Raw genomic sequence first — 21,453 nt, 5'->3', positions numbered from 1 at the left:
TTGACGGATTAAAGGCTTCTTATACTGGAGGTGCCACTGGAGGAAGAAAGAGGCTGGGGAGGCCCCAAGGGGGTTCCGAGGGTTCACTAGGTGAGATTGCCCGACCTCTCGAGCGCTCCCAAACCTGCTGAAGGGCGTGATGCCTCTGTCTACGCCACCGCCTCCCGCCCAGCCCGGGTGTTTCCAGCGGGTGTCGCCTGGCACTTCCTCGTTCCCGCGCGTCCGGGACTCAGCTCGCTACGCCCAGCGCCCGCGCTGCTCAGGCGGGAGGGGGTCAAAGGGGAGATGTCGCAACCGCCTCCCTCCCTCTTTCCCTGCCTCGGCGCTCAGCCACCTCCCAGATGAGCGCTCTCGCAGACAGCTGCGGGCCGCCGGCCGTCGGGCATGTCCCTTGAGTGCGCGCAGGCGGCGGGCACTGGGCCGCCGCGCAGCCTGGAAGAGGCCAACCGCACCCGCTTCCCCTTCTTCTCCGAGGTCAAGGGCGACCACCGGCTGGTGCTGAGCGCCGTGGAGACCGTCGTACTGTCGCTCATCTTTGTGGTGTCGCTGCTGGGCAACGTGGGCGCCTTGGTGTTGGTGGCGCGCCGACGGCGCCGCGGCACCACCACCTGCCTGGTGCTCAACCTTTTCTGCGCGGACCTGCTCTTCACCAGCGCCATTCCTCCCGTGTTGGCCGTGCGATGGACTGAGGCCTGGAGGCTGGGCAGGGTCGCCTGCCACCTGCTCTTCTATGTGATGAGCCTGAGCGGCAGTGTCACCATCCTTACGCTGGCGGCAGTCAGCCTGGAGCGCGTGGTGTGCATCGTGCGCCTGCAGCGCGGCGTGCGGGGCCCGGGGAGGAGAGCGCGGGTCGCGCTGCTGGCGCTCATCTGGGGCTACTCGGCGCTCGCCGCGGGGCCCCTCTTCGTCTTCTTCCACGTCGTCCAGCAGCGTCTTCCCGGCGCCGACCAGGTGAGCGCGGGGCGGGCGTCCGGGGCGGGCTGGCAGGCGGGGATCAGATGGAAACCGTAACCTGGGATGAGGATTAACAACAACAATAATAGGCCATTTGTTGCGCCTAACCGTTGTGCCAGACACTGTTTCGGGCGCTGGGGAAGTTTTATCTCTTAAATTTCACTTCAACCCTGCGATGTAGGTCGTATAAACGCCCTCCAAAGCTCTGTTAAGCCCCCAAAGTGCCTGTAAAGTGCACTGACTCTTGCAAATTTAATGAAATAACGGTGGGTTTAACAGCCAGACAGACAGAACTTCGTGGATCCAGCGTGGCTAATCCCATTACATTGAATTCTGCTTTCTCACCGGGGTGACAGCACTTTTATTATCACCTACTATACAGATGGGGAAGCCGAGGCACACAGAGGAATAGCTTGCTCACGGTATGTCACCCTTAGTGCGAGGGGGAGCTGAGATTGTGCTCAGCAGATCACGGGTGGGCTGGGCAAGGGTCCTGCTCTGAGAACCCGCGCGCCGACGGGCAGGTGCGTACGGATGGGCCTGGGAGAAAGGCCCATTAGAGACCCAGGGACCGCAGACCCAGTGCTGCCTCCAGGGGGCTTGTGACTTCCTCTCTCCGGAACCTCAACTTTTCCAACTGCAAGACAGAAGGATTAGACTAGACCACGGGATCTTACCCTGAGAGTTTTGGTGGATGGGTGGTTTCAGGATATCTTGGGCGCCCGAAATGTTCCACAGATTTCAGAGGCTAGACCCATGAGCTTTATTCTGGGCAGCGCTCCCAGAGTTGTCATTGGGATCATGGGGCGGGTGAGTGGAGTTGGAAGGGGGTCCACGATCTGCAAAATGTTCTGCGGACAGCTCCTGACGTTGGCTGGGGGCCACTCCACTACTGCGCTCCAGAACCGCCCGCGCTGCTCTGAGTTGCTGGCCTGCTATAGGGTTTGAGTGCTGAGATTCACCCTGGGCTCAGGAGGGGGTGGAGGACAGTGGCGGGTGGTTTTGGCTGTCATCCAGTGGATTAGGGGCAGAGAAAAGACATAGGTTTCTGGACCCTACGGGAAGGTGCGAGTCCTCGCTCTAGGCCGAGTTCTTCATTCCTCCTTTTCCCTACAGAGGTCACAAGGCCACGAAAACTCAACCCTGACACTAGGAGGGAGTGTGGGCCCCCTGCTCGCAAACCACAGTCCGAAAGAGAGGCTGGGCAGAGGCTAGTCAGGGTGGGGAATGAGAAGTCACGTGGGGAAGGCTTCAAGCTGTAAAGGTGACCCCACCCCCACCCCATGTATTATCCAGAGCCTGGACACACAGGTGGGGTTTTCTGGGGGTTTCCCCAGACCAGTCTGTCACACAGGCCTTTTATTGGGGTGGGGTGGGGTGGGGAGAACTCTGCATCCTGTGTAAGCAGTATCTTTTTTCCTTTCTTTCTTTTTGTTTTAAACACATATCAAGTCTAAATGTCCATTTCCTAATAGTTTGTTTCTTATATGGAATAAATACATTTGTGGGGTTTTGCTTGTTGGTTTGTTTTGTTTTGTGACTAGCAGGCGGGAACTGTCCTAGGTCTGTGTCACTTGATCAAAGTTATGTAAGCATGTCCCCTTAAGTGGGGGCCAGGAAAGCTGGCATTAGCTAAACTGGTGGGTGCCATGGGCATGGGCAGACCAAGGACCCTAGCTTAGTGGGCAGGCTTGTCTTTCTCAGCTCAGATACACCTGAGAATTAAGGTGGGTCACAGATGCCTCTCACATAAGTGGAAGACCAGGCCTCATCCCAGACCAACTGGACCATTGGGAGCTGGGATTCTGCCACCAGTCTTGTTTTTTTAAAAATTATTCTCGCTGAATTATAGTGTTTCTGTGTTTTTCACAGAACTTGAGGGATTTCACCCCCATTTTATTTTCTGACAGAAAAATTGAAAATCAGGGAATTCAGGATCTGATACAATATATTGTAATAGTATCTTATGTTTCCTGGTTTTGTATCTTGTGCCTCTCCCTTTACAATTGTTTTAAGTACACTTTTACTTAATTGGCAAATAACACTAAAAAATGAGGCTCATGTCACCTCCAGGCCAAAAGCTCAGACTAAAACTGCTTGCTGACATGGACACAGGTGGTTGCTTGAGGGAGAAGGCCTTTGCACAGATGGGGTCCATCTGTGTTGTGCTACTCTGTATTTCACCCCGGGTAGGGCATCTGTGTGTTGGCAAAGCCCTCTACATTCACTTCTGGAAGGACCAGAGTTGTACTGCAAGGTGCTTCCATGGAGATGTGTGCTATGGGGGCCTTCCCGCCATTCCCCTCGGAACTGGGCACACAGACCCCTCTTGTTTTAACGCAGAAACACCTCCTTGGTCTTCAGAGCCTTAGGAGAGCAATTTGGGCAAAGCCGCAGGGAGAGCATGGGCCTGCACAGCACCTCAGAAGATGGAGAGGGGGCCAGGTGAATTGGCTACAGGAACCCTGTTCCCTGAAATTAGTGGAGGTAGGGAGAGGGAGCTTGTAATGAAAACTCTACAGTCCTTCCAGCTCCCCACTCTGTCTTTCTCCCTTTGTGTTGTGCATGCCCCCCACCCCACGCCGGCCTCACACACATACACCTGCCAGTAACCCAACAAACAGAAAAACTCCCCAGCCCCTCAAAGGCTGTCACCTGAGCAAGCAGGAAACTCATCTTACAGGTGAGCAAAAAGGCTCAGTGGTTTAAGAAATATGTTGAAGAGAATGAGAAATAGAATAAAAAGGAATGTAGCCATTTAATAAAAGAGACAGAAGGATCTAGTCTAGACTGAACTGAGTCTCACATTAAAATTAGCAAACGCTTGTTTTCTCAGTCCTCTACTCCCAACTTCCTGGCTGCAGGTTCGGCCTGCCCCCACCCACTTGGACATGAAATATGGAGGTTTTGGATGAGGGACATTTTCCTATTCAAACCACTGGCTGAAAGAGCTAACTAACCTCAAGCACTTGCCAGGGAAACTGCCTCTCTGAGCTTTCTGATTATCTGGACTCCCTACCCCCCACCAGGAACATGATTACCTTTGTCCTTTTGGGCAGTGGGTGCCCCGCAGGCCAGGGTGGACTAAACTTCCCTGAAGGGTGGATGACATGATAGACAGTTCAGAAAATGCTAGCTAGTTTGGTATTTGGAGTGTGTGAGCTTTGGAGTCAAACATTCTGAGTTTGACTCCCATCTCTGCCGTTTTGGAGTTGTGTGACAAAGGCAAGTGGTCCTGCCTATCTATACCTCACTTTCCTCATTTGCACAATGGGCACAGTAACAGCATTAACCTTACAGGATTGTTGTGGGGACTAATATTCAGCAAGTGGGCCAACATCTGGCACCTACACCGTTAAGTGCTCAAGAATGGCCAGCTATTCTTAGCATCCTTATCTTTGGTTATAAATATTTTAAGCATTCTTCAAACAGTGTAATTCTTCTGATTGCTGTAAAATAATAGACTGCCATTTTAAGAGGATGCACACATCCTAGCAACTTAGACATCTCAGCTAGGTCTGCTCGGCCTGTTCCAACGGGATTCCTGCCTGTGTGTGCTGTGGCCCAGGCGGAGCGGCAGTGACCCTCACTGGCAGGTGGGGAGGACTGTCCACCCTGGCCAGAATGTGCTGCCCATTTCTTCTATAAACATTTACTAAGCACCCCTCCCGCCTGTCCCACCACAAGTCACATGACTGGGACACTGTCTTTCTCTTCAAGGGGGTGCATTTATCGAGCACTCAGATAGTCTCACACACAATTTGGTCCTCACAGTTACCTGCAGTTGGGGAATTTGGACTTAGGTGGCATAGTCTGGGATGGGGTGGGCCTTTGAGAATGAGATATGTGAAAGGGTCACATAGCTATTAAGGCAGAACTTAGAAGTTCCATCTGAGTGAAGAGGGAGAAAGAGGGAGGCAGAAGGCTAGTTAGTACGCAGGTTTTTGGCAGCTTGGGGAATGGTGGCACCACCATGCCCTGAGTCAGTGACTACGGGAGATGGAACCTTTTGGGAGAGAGACACTGGAGGCTTGACACGCCTTTGAGGCATCCTGTAGAGATGTCCTCAGGGCAGTGGGGTGAATCTGGGGTTCAGGAGAAGACTAGGCTGAAAAGAATAGATTGCAGCATCATCTGCAAAGAAAAGCCATGGAAACAGACGAGACTGTCAGGGAGAGCTGGGAGGTTGGGAGGATACAAGTCACACTTAACCACACTTAACTCTGATGTACGTGTCCTTCCACCTCCATCCCTTCTGGTCGTGACACTGAGCTCCCTGCTCCATTATTTCCCCTGGATGAAGCCCCATCCTTCCATGTACAGCTGACACAAACCCCTCCCGGTTGCGGGCCCCCCGGGTGTCACCACTCTCCTGTCACCTGGAACTCTCTGGGCGCTTCCAACTTGCATCCGTATCTGAAGTTTCCCAGTGCCTTTCCCTCCCTGACTGCACCAAGCCCGCCCTCAGAGTGGCCTCGCAGTGGCTCAGCCTCCATGGCTTGGGTCAATGAGTGGTTGAACACAGGGATTAAAGGACACTCGTTGACTCAGCTAGCTCCGTTTCTATATTTAAGTAGCAAAGCAGGCCTAGCACTTTTGGTTTTCAAATTTCTTTTTTAAAACCAGGAAACATTTCAAATGTGCAGAAAAAGTACAGAGAATATTATAACATTCATGCCACCGCCTTCCAGATTTGACGCACTGCCAAACTTCTATAAGTCACAGCCTGGGAGAATACCTAGATTCAAAATGTCTTAAGTAGATTTTCCCACAGAAACAAAATTGTAACACCAAGTGAGATCTCTGACTCTGAGCCTGGTGCCTGTTTTGTTTTGTTCTGTTTTGTTTTAATGAGAATAAACATTGCATTTAACTAATGATTCCATATAAAGCTTTGTAAAGAGCATATAAATCAGTCATTTAGTCTACACAGGCCAGCCACACTGTCTCTTAGTTCATGCATGGGGGTGCTGTGAAAAGTTCTTATCTTACTTCCTTATCACACTCTGTGCCTGGAGTGGGTGCCACAAATCAAAGGTGAAAGAGCATCTTCATTAGAGGCATGGAATTTGGGAGGCTTCCTGGGATACGTTCATTGTCTGTTGAAAAAATAGCTGATTAGGTTTGCTAAACTGTCATGGTCATCTGTGTTTCATATTTGATCATCATTTCTCTTAAGAATGAAATTTAACTGCCATTTTTTTCTGTTATAAAAGTCATCTAGGCACATTATTGAAAATTTAGAAAGTTCAGATAAACCAAAAGAATAAAAACAACTTACGAGTCCCATCTAGAAACAGACACTGTTCATTTTCTGAAGTGTATCCTTCCAGTCTTTTTTGTTGTGTGTGTGTGTGTGTGTGTGTGTGTAGGTACATGCATATCTATTCATTCATACCTACACATTTTCTTCAACAACACTGGGCTAAGACAGGCATATTGTTTAGGGATCTATTTTTTTGCCCCTGATGTAGAGAGAACATCTTGCTCTACCATTACACATTCTTCTATATTATCTTATTAAGCCTGGAGAGGTTTTGGCAGACATTCTGGAGAAGGCTTTTGGAAAGAGTTGGGGCCTCTTGGGGGTTTTAAGAAATGCTTCTGGGATCATCTGTTTTTCTGCCCTCCCTGTACAAGTATAAGGATTATAGACCAAGTCCCATTCAGGGCTAGACTCTGTTCCTTCTGATTACTGCTTCGGCATATCTGCTGGTACGTGTTGCCCACCAGCGTAGTAGAAGGAGGGGCCCACGGTGGGCAGAGAGCTCAGTACAAGCGAAGGCTGTGTGGATCATCCAAAGAGCCGTGGTCACCCACTGCCAATATTCAGAAGGTCCTCGAGAGACACAAGTTTCTTTCCAGCCACCAAAATGTAGAAAGATCTAATAAACTTTCTCCCATCAGGTCTGGACAGTGGGGATTGGGATGGAGGAACAAGTTTTTGGAATGCCCAGTATGAGCCATTCAAACAAAATAGGAAAAGGAAGCAACATTCTCACCCCTCTTTACAAGGTACATATATGATTAAGTCATTCTTCCCTGCTTGACTTGCCTTAGAGTTTTCCTGGCAGGTCCTTGGATATCCCTTGTAAACACTTAGCTCTTTAGGGAAAATACTGTGTGATTAAAAGGACGACATCATTAATGTTATAGTCTATTATTTTAGGAGAATGTTTCTAAGCCTCAGTTTCCTCCTCTGTGTTGGGGGAAAAAATAATAATGTATTTCAGTAAGGTTTTTGTGAACATTCAATGAGATATTGTATATAAAATGCTGCCCGGCACAAAATAAATTCTCAATGAATATTAGAATATTTTCTGTTGATACTGAATAGGAGAAGAAGTAACTATTTGACTGTATTTTCAGTTCGACTACTCACTTGTGATACTTGTTGGGAAATGATAAAAATTCTTTGTCTTTGCCTAGTGTAGCATTCAATAAGTATTGGTTGAATGAATGAATGAATGGTACTATGGATGATAATACTACTTCTGGACATTCTTGTCCACTAAAAATCAATAATGTGGTCTTTAAAAATCTATTGTACATGTTTGGTAGTATTTAAGGCAACTTGTTTTCTAAACAGTTTTGTTCCTATAGTCAAACAGGCACAGGAAGTTTGTGTTTGGGAGGGTGGATAGATGGGTAGGTAGGTAGACTGGACTCTTTTCATTGACCTATTTATTGGAAGAACATGTTGCAGCAGCTCTTACTATTTAGTAAGGTCCCCACTATTTCGGGGTTTGTATTAGTGTCAAACATTTGAATTTAGGGCAACATAGTGAAGGCAACAAGTCCACAAACCTTCATGCTCTTCTGCCACATTCCAAGGGTTTTGCATCTGGAACTGACAGAGAATTGTGGTTGCATCTTGCTCTGGGCTGCAGTATGCTCCTCTGGAGGAGAGGCACACGAGGACAGAGCTCCTGTGTCTGGGCTCCAGTATTGTCTTGGAGTAAGCCCTGGCCTTCTCTGATGCAGCTTGGCACTTTGTAGACATTTGAACACCCTCCAGATGAACACTTAATGCCTAACCTAGACCCTGTTGCCTTCAGCATACACAGTGTGATCGTACTGAAACATTGTTCCTGTTGGGATATGCTTGTGTGTGGCGCATCACTTCCCATCTTCAGAAACTTTCTGGGGTCAGGTTTTTCACCTGTAAAATGAAGGACTTGGAAAAGGCTCCAAGGCTCTTTACCGCTCCGTCCAAGGAAGTGGAACGAGTACTGACTCTGGAGTCATGCCTGGAAACACTCTTAGATCTTATCAGCCTGTGATCCTGAGGCTCTGTTGCCTCCCCTAAAGAATGGGAATAATAATTATGGTTATTCTGAGGTCAGAGGGAAATGATTTATAAGTGGGGTTGTGTGGGCAGTGGACAAGATGCTGGGATTTCTTGTCATGCCAGTTGTGCAGCAGTGTAACAGTACCAGGTAACCCCCAGTTGAGACTGAGCTAAAGGCCAAATAAGAAGCCAGCATTTAAATGACCTTCTCTTCCTTTTTGTAACTAGGAAATTCCGATTTGCACACTGGTTTGGCCCAGCCTTGCCGGAGAAATCTCCTGGGATGTGTCATTTGTTACTTTGAACTTCTTGGTGCCAGGACTGCTCATTGTGATCAGTTACTCCAAAATTTTACAGGTATGTTTGCTTCCTGACTGCAGCTGAACTTCACTCAGGTTCAGGGTATCTCAGGGTGGATTCTTGGCATTTTCATGTCAGAAGTTACCTAGTGTTCACACCACAACAATCCCGCCTCACTACCCAGATCCACCCCCTCTGCAAAAAAAAAAGTGATATCTGTGACTGTTATTATTCTTTTTTACTGATCACTAAATACAAGCTTATTATAAAAAATTGAAGACATATAGAAATGCGTAGCACAGAAATTAAAAATCTCTACCCCCATTGTTAATAATTCAAAGTATGTTTTTTAGGTTATTTTTCTTAAAAATGTACATATATACATACTTTTATGCCATATATATCCATAAAAAAATGATATATACTACTCCTCATGATTCAACCCAAGTTTTTTTTCAGATTTGAGATAATACTATCCACCCCTTATTTTCCTTCTGTCACTTAACACTATATGGTAACATCTTCCCATATCAGTTCCCTTATCTCTCGCTGCCTCATTGTTTTTAATGGCTTCGTGGTCGTCTATCATGCAGCTGTGACATAATTTATTTTACAGGCTTTTGGATTGTGTTCATTGTTTCCCTGCCACACACAGCAATGTAGCAATAGAGTAGAGCATGTACACTTTAAAAAACTTTTTATTGAGTATAGTATACATACAGAAAAGCACACCCAGCATATATGCACTGCTCAGAAACTGACCACACTCCCAAAGCAGCTTCCAGAAACAGAACGAGAAACAGAACCTTATTGGAAGCCCCTCCTGCACCTTCCGGCTGCTGCCCCCACCTCCAGGAAACATGCTTTTCAAGTGTGGGCTGAAACAGGACAGGGTCTCTACCTTTGGAGAAAGCATAAAAAGGGACATAAAAAAGACCTGCCAGGGGGTGGTCCGTTAGCTCAGTTGGTTAGAGCGTGATGCTAATAACACCAAGGTTGCCGGTTCAATACCCCGCATGGGTCACTGTGAGCTGCGCCCTCCTTAAAAAAAAAATTTTATAAAAGGATTGAAAAAAAAAAAAAGACTGGCTAGCTTATTTCCAAGCTCTGGAGGCAGCCCGTTTACATGTACAGTGCCAGTCCAGGCAAATAGTGTGTACATGTGCTCATGCTTCTTTGAGAAGGTAAAGTGCAAAGCCTTTGCGTCCTTTCAGAGGTTTATGTTGTTGAATCATGGTTTTATAGCATATTATGGGTCATCTGACAAACAAGGATATTGAAGTGGGGCCCTGTAGGTCCTGCTTGCTGTCTGGCCACTTTTATGGCCCTTTCTTTGTAGCTGAGGATCTGTAACCTTCTTAAATGCTCAGAACTCAAACCCAGGCCGTGCTCCATCCTGGTCTGCTAATCCCTGGCCCCTGTGGGAGACAGCCCCCCATGTTATTGCTATGACTTTTCCCCACCAGTTGACTTGCGATCGCCGCCACCCTTCCCCTCCCACCGCCCCTTAAGTGAACTCTGTGTCTGGGGATTATTTAAAGGTATGAGGCTGGTTCAGGCCTGGAGCTAAGGTCTGTAAAGTGCTTGCAATGGGGTCTGGCATGTGTAAGTGCTATGTAAGTGTTACCTATTATCGTTATGTTAAAAGAAAAGAAGTGAGGGGAAAAGAAAGAAATGTAGAATGAATCTTTTAAAAATTACTTTAGAAATATTTATGTAATGTTTACAATATGTCAGGAACTAGCTCATTTAATCCTAAAAAGAATGACATATGAGGAAACCAAGGCACAGAGAGATGAAAGTAACTTGCCAATGTCACACAGCCCATAAGCAGCAGTACCGAAATTGAAACCCAGTGTCGTCTGGCCCAAGTCCGTTAGAGGCCAAGAGGGCTTTTGTCTTCTCCTTTCACTCATGCCTCAGACTTCTCAGCTGCCTGCTGAGAGAGGACTGACTTCTTCCATGGAAAGGTTTCCCACCCACCCCTTTATCGTTTTCTCAGGCCAAGGCCCACCTGGGGACACTTCCCTCATGCATAGAACAAAATCCAAAGCCCTTACCTTAAAGCGCTATGTGACCTGTCCCCTGCCCGCCCCTCTCACCTCATCTTCTCCCCTCTCTCGTGTCCATGTTGGCCCCTGAGCTGTTCCTCACATATGCCAACACACTGCTGCCTCAGGGCCTTCGGACCTGCCGTTTCCTCTCCTGGATCTCTCATCACCAGATTTCTGCCTGGGCCATCCCCCTACTTCATTTAGGTCTCTACTCAGAAAGCTGTTCTCCAGAAAGACTCCTCATCATTCTCTAGTTACCCCAATTTATTTCTCTTCTAAGCACTTACAAGGCCTGTCATATTCCATTTATGTATATTTGTTTGTATATCATCTGTCTTTCCCACTAGAATGCAAACTCCATGAGGGCAGAGGCTTTGTTTACTATTATAGCTCCGTGCCTAGACCAGGGTCTGGTGTATCCATAGTAAGTGCTCAATAAACACTCATTGAATGAGTAAGGCAAAAGTCTTGGATCACACTGAAAGGCCACCAGTGCTTTTTCCTCTTGGGCAGGGGGAAAGTCACTGGACAAAGAGTCATAGGCCTGGGTTCTAATCCAAGCTTTATTACTGTGTGACCTTAGGCAAGTCATTTAAGGAATATGGGCTTCAGTTTTCTCTGGAGCTAAATGAACCTCAGTGGATTATTTAACACAACAAAATGAGAGTGCAGATATGATAATGTTTTGAAAATCACAGTGTTAATGCAAATATAAGGCTTTACAAAAATTACTTCCCATCCCACTAGCAAAACTATTGCCCATTTCCCAGGAGGACTATGACATTTGTCCTCACTCTACACCTGTGGGTGTGCCAGGGCAGTAGCTTGGAGGCAGGTAAGTTGCTGCCAGGCGAATGGAGGGTCTGGGTAGGGCTGCACAATATGCATCTGCCTCCCTCTGAAGATATTCATATTCAGAGACACTGAATCAGCTTTTCTGCTGAGTTTTTTTTTTCCTGTCAAGAGCATAACTCTGTAAAATCAATTGAACATCAATATTAATTCTCCATATTCATAGAGACACAATTAGCAAATCATTTGAAGCATGGGACACAGAACTAAGCCACCCACCCATTTCCCACCAGCCTGTCAATACTGCTTCTAACTCAGGTTCCATCTCTAGGCCTGAGAAGCGCCTCTTTCAAATCACCTTGATTGTTTATTCCTCTAAAGCAGTCTCTAGGACATTTTCTAGAACTCCAAGGGATGTTAGATGTTAGAAAGAGTTCCGTGATCAAGTGAGTTTGGGAAATGCTGGGTTAATCAAAGTTAAATGGGTTTCTTTGCTGTGGGACTTCTCAGAGCTTTTATTATGCTAATGTATTTTGGGAATCTCCAACACCGGAATAGAGTAGGAAGCATTGTCAAATCTTTTCTAGACTGGTGTTCCATGGAATCTCCTTTGGATTCTTCCCTTCCAGGGCCGCTTCATGTGCTCAGGGCAGTGGCCTTATCCACCCTTCTGCCTTCCCTGCTTCCTCTTTGCTCATGACTCAGCCATGCTATACATTTTCAGTGGCCTTTTCCAATCAGGGATATAGTCTCCCAGCCACTCCCAAGTGCCTTCAATTAAGCTGTCAATGCTAACTGTTGGGCTTTGGTTTACATTGTCACCCAGCAACTGTTGTCATGGCAAAATGAGATGCTTCTACCCTTTGTGACAATTTGTATGTTTCTTGCTCCCTCTCTCTATTCCCCACCACACACCAGAATGGACGTGCAGGGTGAGCAGGGCTTCCTTGCTTATTGTTGTATGTCCAGCACCTGTAATAATGCTTGGCACATAGTATGGGCTCAATAAGTATTTCTTGAATGGGAGTTAGTCTGCAGCTTGACGTTGGAAAACCCTTGCCTATTTCAGAGTTTAACTAAGAAACACAGTCTGTTTCAGCTAAACATGAAGGTGTTAGGTAGTGAACAAACAGCTCTGACCCTCATTTCCCAGCTTTGGGGACTGTATGGAAAGGGAGAGGAGGTGGGCCCTCCGGAAAGATGGAGTCTGTTGTCTGATGATTCTAATCAGGAAGTTAGTGATTGACCAAGGAGCTCCCAAAGGAGACCCAGTGCCCAAGGACCTGGGCTGTGTCAGTGGGGAGCGGCCTCTCTCTGCACCCACCTGTCAGCAACCATGGCCTGGTGGCATGGAGTGGCAAAGGGTGTGAGGTGGGGAGGAGCTTCCCTCACGCCCTTCACATGCTCATGTGAGTGTGCAGGCAGTGAGTCTCGGTCAGTTTAAAAAGTGACTATCTTCAAAGGTCTGGGGACAAACGCCAAGTCTTTTGTCCTAGATTAGTTCTCATACTTTAGGAAGAATCAGCTGGGGAGTTTATGAAAAGTGCAGACTTCTGGGCCCCACTCAGCCCCACAGAATCAGAGTATCCAAAGGTCGGCCCAGGCAGGTGCCTTTTATCGAGTGCTAGGTGAGGCAGGTGGCCGGGGACCACATTCGTGGAGCACTGCCCTCTCTCCCTGCAGCAGGGTACCCAGTGCAGAACTTGGGTGCCTCTCCCTGAGATACACGTCCTCTACTTGAGCTTGAGGCCTTGAGCAAGTCACTTCAAAGACTCTGTCTTCAAAGACTCTGTCTCTTGTCTCCCAAATGAGGTAGTGACAGACGCTATTCCATATGCTTGTTTTAAGGATTAAAGTTAATCCTCAAAAGTTAATTGAGCTGGGCAGCCGGATGGCTCAGTTGGTTACAGCAGGAGCTCTCAACAACAAAGTTGCCGGTTCATTTCCCACATGAGATGGTGGGCTGCGCCCCCTGCAACTAAAGATTGAAAACGGCAACTGGACTTGGAGCTGAGCTGCGCCCTCCACAACTGGACTGAGGGACAGCAACTTGGAGCTGATGGGCCCTGGAGAGGCACACTGCTCCCCAATATTCCCCAATAAAAATTAAAGGAACAAAAGTTAATTGAGCATTGAGTTTAATCTAAAATATCAAGCATTCTGCACAATGCCAGAGACATTTAAAACCTTGGATAAAAGCTGACTAGTCTTGTCATCTAATGAACAGGGAACAGGGGAGGAGCCACATTTGATTATAATGGGCCCATTTTCCTTCTCCCGAAAGTTGTGGGTGGACAGAAGGAAACGGTAGCAGCAGTAAATGCTAAAGAAAGACCCAGGTACTTATTCCCTTGGCTCATGAGTCAGCCCGTTTTGTCATCTGTTTGCTCACTGTCATTGTCAGGCACAGAAGCCACACGGCTACCCAGTCCCCAGGGAGCCTGCAGTCTGGGGGTTCAGAGGTAAGAATGAGGCTTCAACATCTGCTACATAGCATATGTGGCAATGTGACGCCCTAAAACAAAGCACTGCAGGATGCCAAGCAGGAGATAAAGCCTTCTAGGGGTTCCTGGCATTAGAGATTGGAGTTACAGGCTGGGCAGAAGCCTTTCCATTGATGGAGATAGTAGAGGGTGGGAAGGAACTAGTTTAAGATTAAGAGTAAGGGCTGGAGTCAGACTGCCAAGGTTTGAAGCCAGCTCTGCCAACTGCTGGGTACTGTTGGGCAAGTTGTTCAACCTCTTTGAACCCAGTTTCTTCATCTATAAAATGGGGGTCCCCAAAGTACATATGTCACATAATTGCTGGGAGAATTTAAAGAGATGCACTAAGTGAGATGTACAGGGCCTGCATATAATAAGTGCTCAACAAATATGAACTTCCATCAACATCATTCATTCAAAAAATATTTACAGACTGTCCCGGGGACTCCATCCTTCGTGGCAGGGCAATGAGGGAAGTACAAGAAATGAGGCTGCTTTTGGAATCATCCCTTTATGTGTCCACCAGGCTGCACTTAGGCCTAGAGTGACACCCCTACTCAGAGGTGGTGGCATTGCCCCTGTAGCCTGCCCACCTGCCACCCTGCCCAGCTGTTACTCTCCCAGGTCTATCGGCCAAGGTAGTCTCAGATTAGCCAGCTTTCACCTGAACACATTTTATAACTTTGATTCTACACAGCAGCTTCCAGACTTGAATGTGCCAATGCCAGAGGTCAGGCATGTGAGTCTGAGATGGTGGTTATGTCTCCTGAGCAGCCCCGCCCTGCAGAGCACGCCGTGGGGGGAAGGGCGTAAGATGGCAGCCCCTTTGGATCCTATTATGCCATGGCTCATCTTGAGCTGGGTTTGCAGACAGGGGCTTTGACCACGTATTATCAATGGAGTGACCTTCAACAAGTTATTCAAATTTCCCAAGATTCAATTTCCTCATCTCTGAAGTGGGAATAATAATAGTACTGATCAGCAGAGTAGTTGTAAAGACGAAATGTGCCAAGTTATGAGACAAATGCTTAGCACAGTGAGCGGCATGCAGGGAGCCCTCCCCAAAGCTCAGCAATTCAAATTCCTACTGTTACTGTTGTTGGGGAACCAATGAGGCGGAAAGGGCTCTGCTCACTCAGACCTGTGGCCCTGGTCTCCATCACCGAGAGGTGATGCGCAGAAGCAAGCAAGCAACTGTATTTATTTATTTATTTATTTATTTTATTTATTTATTTTTTTAAAATTTATTTTTAATTTATTGGGGTGACAATTGTTAGTAAATTTACATAGATTTCAGGTGTGCAATTCTGTATCACATCATCCATAAATCACACTGTGTGTTCACCACCCAGAGTCAGCTCCCCTTCCATCACCATACATTTGATCCCCCTCACCCTCATCCCCCACCCCCCAACCCCTTTACCTTCTGGTAACCACCAAATTACGTTCCCCAGAGTAATTTTCAAACCCGGGGCCATCCTGTGGTCACCGACTGCCCTCCAATCCCCTCACCCTCCCCCCCACCCCCCACCCCTCCCGCCCATCTAGCAACCCTCAGTTTTTCCTCTTTGTCTCCAAAACTGTTTCTGATTAGTTCATTCACTTATTCTTTTCTTTAGAATCCGCAAATAAGTGAGATCATATGGTATTTATCTTTCTCTGTCTGACTTATTTCACTTAACATAATGTTCTCTAGATCCATCCATGTTGGCAAGCAACTGTATTTAATCGTAAAACAATTAAACAGCTGTCCTTCAATCAGCCAGTTAGGTGTATTCTAAGAAGACTATTTTAAGCTGTTCTGATCTGGGAGTTAAATTTGCCCAAATTGTGAATGATGCTAATTGCCTTCTAATTACTTCCCCTCCTGAGATTCAAAAATCTTAGGGGAATGGGCCTAGGAAGGCCCGCTAACGATGAGATTTGTGGCCTTAAAATCTCCAGACATGTAAGCACCTACTGTGTGGCCAGAGCAGGATAGAGGGCCAGACTAAGCAACTGGGAGTTAGCAAGGACCATGAATGTGGCCAAGACATTCTGAATTGAATCTCTTCCCTGGGGACAAAGGTCTCAGGCTGGAACAAAGCATGTCGGGCTAACAGATACAGTGCCCATCACATCCTGGGTTTGTCCTCCTCATCCCACCTCCAGCCCCTGGCCCCCACCCCAATCTCTTGGCACCACTGAAGCTGAGCAAGTAATAGGGGACAGCAGGCCTCTGCCCTCTGGCTGTGCTTAAAGGACAATTAGAATTAGGCAGAAGGGCAGGGTGCACCTGAGCACTGGACTCTTTCCAGCCACCAAGGAGGTCAGACCCAGCCAGCCCACCACCCTGTGCCCGGGGAGACACTTAAAGGGAAGCCCCACTTTTTCTCTCACAGACTCAGCTTCTGTGGGGCTTTTGCTCTAAAATGAATACTTCCAAGTCTCCTTTTTTCAAAGCAGCTTGGCTAAACCCTCTCTCAGAGGCTTAATTCTTCACCTGTACAATGAAGAGGTGGAGTAGGCCTAGCTACTCAAAGCATGGCTCTCAGATTAGCAACAGCAGCAGCCCATGGGAGCTTGTGGGAAATGCTGAATCTTAGACCCACCCCACACCTGCTGAACCAGTCTGCATTTAAACAAGATCGTGCTGTCATGCTGGGTGTCATGTGGGGTCTCTGGTCCCGCTCCTTGCACAAGAACGCAGGATATGGTGAGGCCAAACAGGAACACTGACGGAGCCATGGATAGGGGAGTCATACCGCTGTATTCTCACTGGTGGCTGGGTTGGAGACACAGGAGGCAGGAGCAACATGATCCACAGTCTGCCGTCTGCTTCTCTGCCAACCGACCCCACTTGCTAACTGCAATCTGCTGCAGTGATATGAATGGCCAGTGGCTAACTGGTTACAGCTGATGGCCATCTACTACCCACGCCACCACCTTGCCATGTGAGGCCAAGAGCCTGGAAACTGCTCTCTGGGACTCTGTCCCCACACTACTGCATGCCTCCCAGAAACAGTCAAGTCTGAGAAGTGCAGCTCAAATGATGCTTGGGTTCCATCTAGCTCCAACACCGTGGTTCTAAGATGTTATGAATGTTTGTGTGTTCCACACATACTGTTTTCATGTGGGACAGTGGAATGAGAGGACATGTGAGAATTTATTTTAATCTGACCAACCTGTCTGAATTGAGGGGCCATTTCCATGTCCAGGGCTGCCCACTGCCAACTAGTAACCAGTCTCTCTGACAGGCACTGAAACAGGACCCTCTAACTGAACAGATTGATGGCAGATGTGGGAAGCAACATCTGTAAGATCTCCAGAGAGAAGAGTCCAGAACCTACTTCTAAACCCATATAACCAGGGTTGCCTTCTTTTTCTGCAACCCTTCTGCTATGATGCTGGTCTTGCTCATTAGTACAAAATATTAGAAGTGCCAGCAGTGCCACTGTAGGGAATTTATTCTACTGATACACTCATCTGGGTGCACAAAGATATGCGTGCGGTTGTTTATCCCACCAGTCGTCACGTCTCAACTGGGGGCATAAATATGAAACGGTTTTGATTTTTCAACAAATGTCACCGGCAGTGCTCTGACCAACTCCTCTTTCGTACTAGGGAGGGGAACCTTTAATGACACTTAAGTCCGATTCCAGAACTTTCCAGTAACACTTTGGTTATGCTTGTTTATTTTAAACGATCACTCTATGGTCAATCTAAAGCTTCCCACCCACAGGACAGGGTGGGAGTGAGGTGGGGAGAAGGCGTCAGTGCTGCTGATCTCCCTTCCGCACAAGGAACTTGTATGGTTGCTACTGTGAGGTGATTGTCCCCCCCGGTTCGTTACTGCCTCTGGTCTCCATGTAGCCAGTGGTGGCGCCGACAAACCCTGCTGAGCAGGGCATCATTCCCAAACAACCACTCCCCCCACCAGGCTTTGGTGGGGGCCCTTCCAAGACCCATCTCTGTTTTCAGACTGAGTCCTGGCAGCAACTGTCCTAGCAAATGAGCAGCCTCCAATCTCATCACCTTCCACAGCCCCCAACTCAGGGGCCTATGGCAATACTAGGATCCATTTTCAATTGCCCTCACAAAAGGAAAGGAACCTAGTGTGGGGGTTCAGGCATGACCACACCCTTACACCGTCTCCCATTGCCCTCTCCTCCACCCAACAACCTAGAGGGGAGAGGACAGGGACACGCATATGTGCTGCCACTTCAACCAGTACCTCCCCCTCCCCCCTACACACTCAAAAGGCTAAAAAAAAAAAAAAATACTCATGAATAGGGGCCTGGATAAACTGTGGTACAGCCACATTATGGAGTCTGTGCTAACAAGATAATAAGAATGAGGTGCCTTCTCTCTGGGCTGATATGAAATGAGCACCAAGATATCCTTCTAAGTGAAAACGAAGCAAGGCTCCGAGTGGGGTGCCTGGCATGGTCCCATGTGTGTACAGAGCAAAAGTGCAGTAGTGGGTGATCCACAGCCGGGTGTGTGTGGAGGTAGAGCGTTTCCAGAAGGACACATAGGAAACCGTTCACTTTGGTCACCTCCAGGGAGTGGACATGGAGGATACGCAGGCTACAGGCCTTATATTTTTCTTTTGATCTCCTATCTCCTTCAGTATCACATTGAGTTTGAAGCACATGTTGCTTTTATACAATTAATTACTTAACTCTTTCAAAAAAAGGAAGTAACAGGGCAGCTGCGGGTCTTAGTCTGCTTGGACTACCATGACAATATACCATAGACTGGGTGGCTTATGAACAACAGAAATTTATTTCTCACAGTTCTGAAGGCTGGAAGTCCAAGATCAGGGAACCAGCATGGTAGGGTTTTTGTGAGCTTTCTCCCGGGTTGCAGGCTGCCAACTTCTCACTCTGTCTTCCTGTGGTGGAAGTGCCCCAGGGAGTTCTCTAGCCTCTTTCTTAAGGGCACGAATCCCATTCAAGAGGGCTTTGTCCCCAGAACCTAATCACCAACCCCCCAAGGCCCCACCTCCTAATAGCACCACCTTGGGGGTTAGGTTTCAACATATGAATGGGGGGGGGGGCACTTCTGACCTTAGCAATGTGCTTCTATCCACATACCCCTCTCCAAGACCATCCAATTCAGGCTGTTCACTTCCCCTCATCAACTATATTTACAAGGTGGACGATTTTCTGCCTCATTTCCCAGGGGGCAAGCCAGGTGCCCATGTCCCCAGCCCACCCTAAGCGGCCACAGCGCTTCCAGGCTTTAAGAAGGAAGCTCTCTCCACACAAAATAGTCCCAGTGCAGCGGTGGCAGCAGATTTCGACTCTGGGGCCCTCTGCTCTTCCTAAATCAAAACCCCCTGACTTCCCCGCACTAAATCATGGCTCCGGTTCTGTTTTGTGTGCCTGCAGATCACAAAGGCGTCGAGGAGAAGGCTGACGGTGAATCTGGCTTACTCGGAGAGCCACCAAATCCGCGTGTCCCAGCAGGACTTCCGCCTCTTCCGCACCCTCTTCCTGCTCATGATCTCCTTCTTCATCATGTGGAGCCCCATCATCGTCACCATCCTCCTCATCTTGATCCAGAACTTCAAGCGAGACCTGGTCATCTGGCCGTCCCTCTTCTTCTGGGTGGTGGCCTTCACGTTCGCCAACTCGGCCTTAAACCCCATTCTCTACAACATGTCACTGTTCAGGAACGAATGGAGGAAAGCTTTCCGCTGCTGCTTCTTCCCGGAGAAGGGAGCCATGTTTACAGACACGTCTCTCAGAAGAAATGACCTGTCTATTATTTCCAGCTAATTAATTTTTCTCTGTAGGCAGAGTTTGTCACTCTCTTAACAAGCCATGGTGTGTTTTCAAAGAGAGTTAATTTCCTGGACCATCGCACCACTGTACCCTAAGAAAATGTAACCTATGCAAATTATACATTTACAGTACTGGTAAATTAAGGGGTGATCATTCAGTATAAGAATTTTATCCTTTATAAAAGGATTTGTTATGGGTTCCTTTAAATATGAACTTTTTCAGTGTGTTTGTAATATGATTGAATTGAATAAAATTTTTATTTATAATTGTTCAGCAGTCACATCTCCTACATATAAAGCCATACCTTGCTGGTTTCTGAAGTGAGTCTTAGGACTGATCTAGGACTCAGATCTCTCTGCTGAAGGCTCACTGGCTACTCTAGGTCCCCGCCCTGGACTTACAAGGCCTAAAGGATCATTCGTTAATTTTAAGAACGCTTGAGGAATTTCCAAGGAACAATTAAAGGTGACTTTTTGTTTCCTTTTAGAAGAAATGCTATGGACCCTGTTAGGAGAAGCAGTGTCATGAACTCAGAGAGAAAATAGGATTACTGTAAAATGTGGGGGTTTGTGGGAAATGATCTTGGGACATACTTTGTGAAGGTGGAGCAAACACAATTTGTTGATGGATAGGATGTACAATGTGAGGAAAAGAAGATTCAAGGGTGATTTTTAGATTTATAGTCTGACACTGTTTGGATGGTGGGACAGGCAACAAAAATGGGGAAAGACGGGGGCTGGGAGAGCCAAGAGTTTCATTTGGGGCTTGTAAATTTGAACTCTCAGGGAGATCCAAATGGAGAGTATGCAGCTGGATGCCGGGATGTGGAGTGTGGACCTGAAGGTAAATGTTGGGAGTCATCAGATAGTGTTTACAGGCCTATCATTGGGAGAGAAGAGAGAGAAGAAACCAGAGCTAAAGAGAACCCCGGGACATGCCATCACATGGAAGTTGGGCCCATGGCTGGAATGTATAGTAGCTCAGGGCCTGGCACATAGGAGGTGCTCAACAAGTCTTTGTTGCTGACTACATCAGCACCAACCAGTAGTCGCCATTGCTTATGGAATTTCATGAGTTGCTTCCTTCTGAAAATTCATGGTGTTCACAAGCTCGAGAGCAGATTTTTTGGTTCATCTTTAGTTAATAGACTTGGTGAATTAAAGCTGTATTTTGAAGTGATGTGTGGCTATCTTATGGGTCTCTGGGCTTGTCAAACTGAAGCTGAACAGCCATCCTGGCGCTGACAGTCTGCTGTTCTGTGTGATGACAGGCAAGGCTTTCCCATACATGGTCATCTCCCTCTTTGGTGGGAGAACAAGCACATTGGGGTGGGGGACCCAGGAACCTCCCATCGGCCCTTGATATTCCAGCACCGAGGCAGACATCTCCACACTCACGGGAGAGAGGTGCCCCTCCCAACCCCCCGACATGTTTCATAGCTATCAGCTGGGCATCGCCAGTGTTTACACAACGCCTAAAGGCTCTCTAATGGGATCCTCACTGGATCCCATCAAACAGATACTGTTTCCCCATATTTTACAAGAGAAGAGTGAGGCTCAGAGAAGCAATGTAATCAGCCTCCAATCACATAGCTAATATAGAGGGTGCCGAAAAAATGCATACATATTTTAAGAAGGAAAAAACTCTATTAAAATTATAACACTCAATATATACTGATAACAAAAGATGAATACAAGTCATGTGTATACATTTTTTTGGCACCCCCGGTATATATCTAAGTTGGATTTTGACTTAAAACCAAGACTCTCTGGTACCAAAGCCTTATTCCTCTTCAAGATGAGAAACTG

General features: G+C 47.4%; 1 protein-coding gene across 2 annotated transcripts; it reads left to right on the top strand.

Moving 5' to 3' along the window:
• The first annotated feature begins 268 nt into the window (after positions 1–268).
• On the top strand, positions 269–21,213 carry FFAR4 (free fatty acid receptor 4). 2 transcript variants are annotated; one of them, XM_033129736.1, is made up of 4 exons: positions 269–951; positions 6,862–6,969; positions 8,474–8,602; positions 19,250–21,213. In XM_033129736.1, the coding sequence occupies exons 1-4, from the start codon at positions 385–387 to the stop codon at positions 19,637–19,639; spliced, it is 1,194 nt and encodes a 397-aa protein (XP_032985627.1). In that variant the 5' UTR covers positions 269–384; the 3' UTR covers positions 19,640–21,213. The 2 variants fall into 2 exon arrangements, with proteins under 2 accessions (XP_032985627.1, XP_032985628.1); XM_033129737.1 differs by lacking the exon at positions 6,862–6,969 and having other exon boundaries at positions 275–951.
• Positions 21,214–21,453: the final 240 nt, after the last annotated feature.

Source organism: Rhinolophus ferrumequinum, chromosome 16 (genome assembly GCF_004115265.2).
Source record: "Rhinolophus ferrumequinum isolate MPI-CBG mRhiFer1 chromosome 16, mRhiFer1_v1.p, whole genome shotgun sequence".
Lineage (NCBI taxonomy): Eukaryota > Metazoa > Chordata > Mammalia > Chiroptera > Rhinolophidae > Rhinolophus > Rhinolophus ferrumequinum.
The sequence above is the reverse complement of the archived record's forward strand: the minus strand, read 5'-3'. Positions and strand labels throughout refer to the sequence as shown.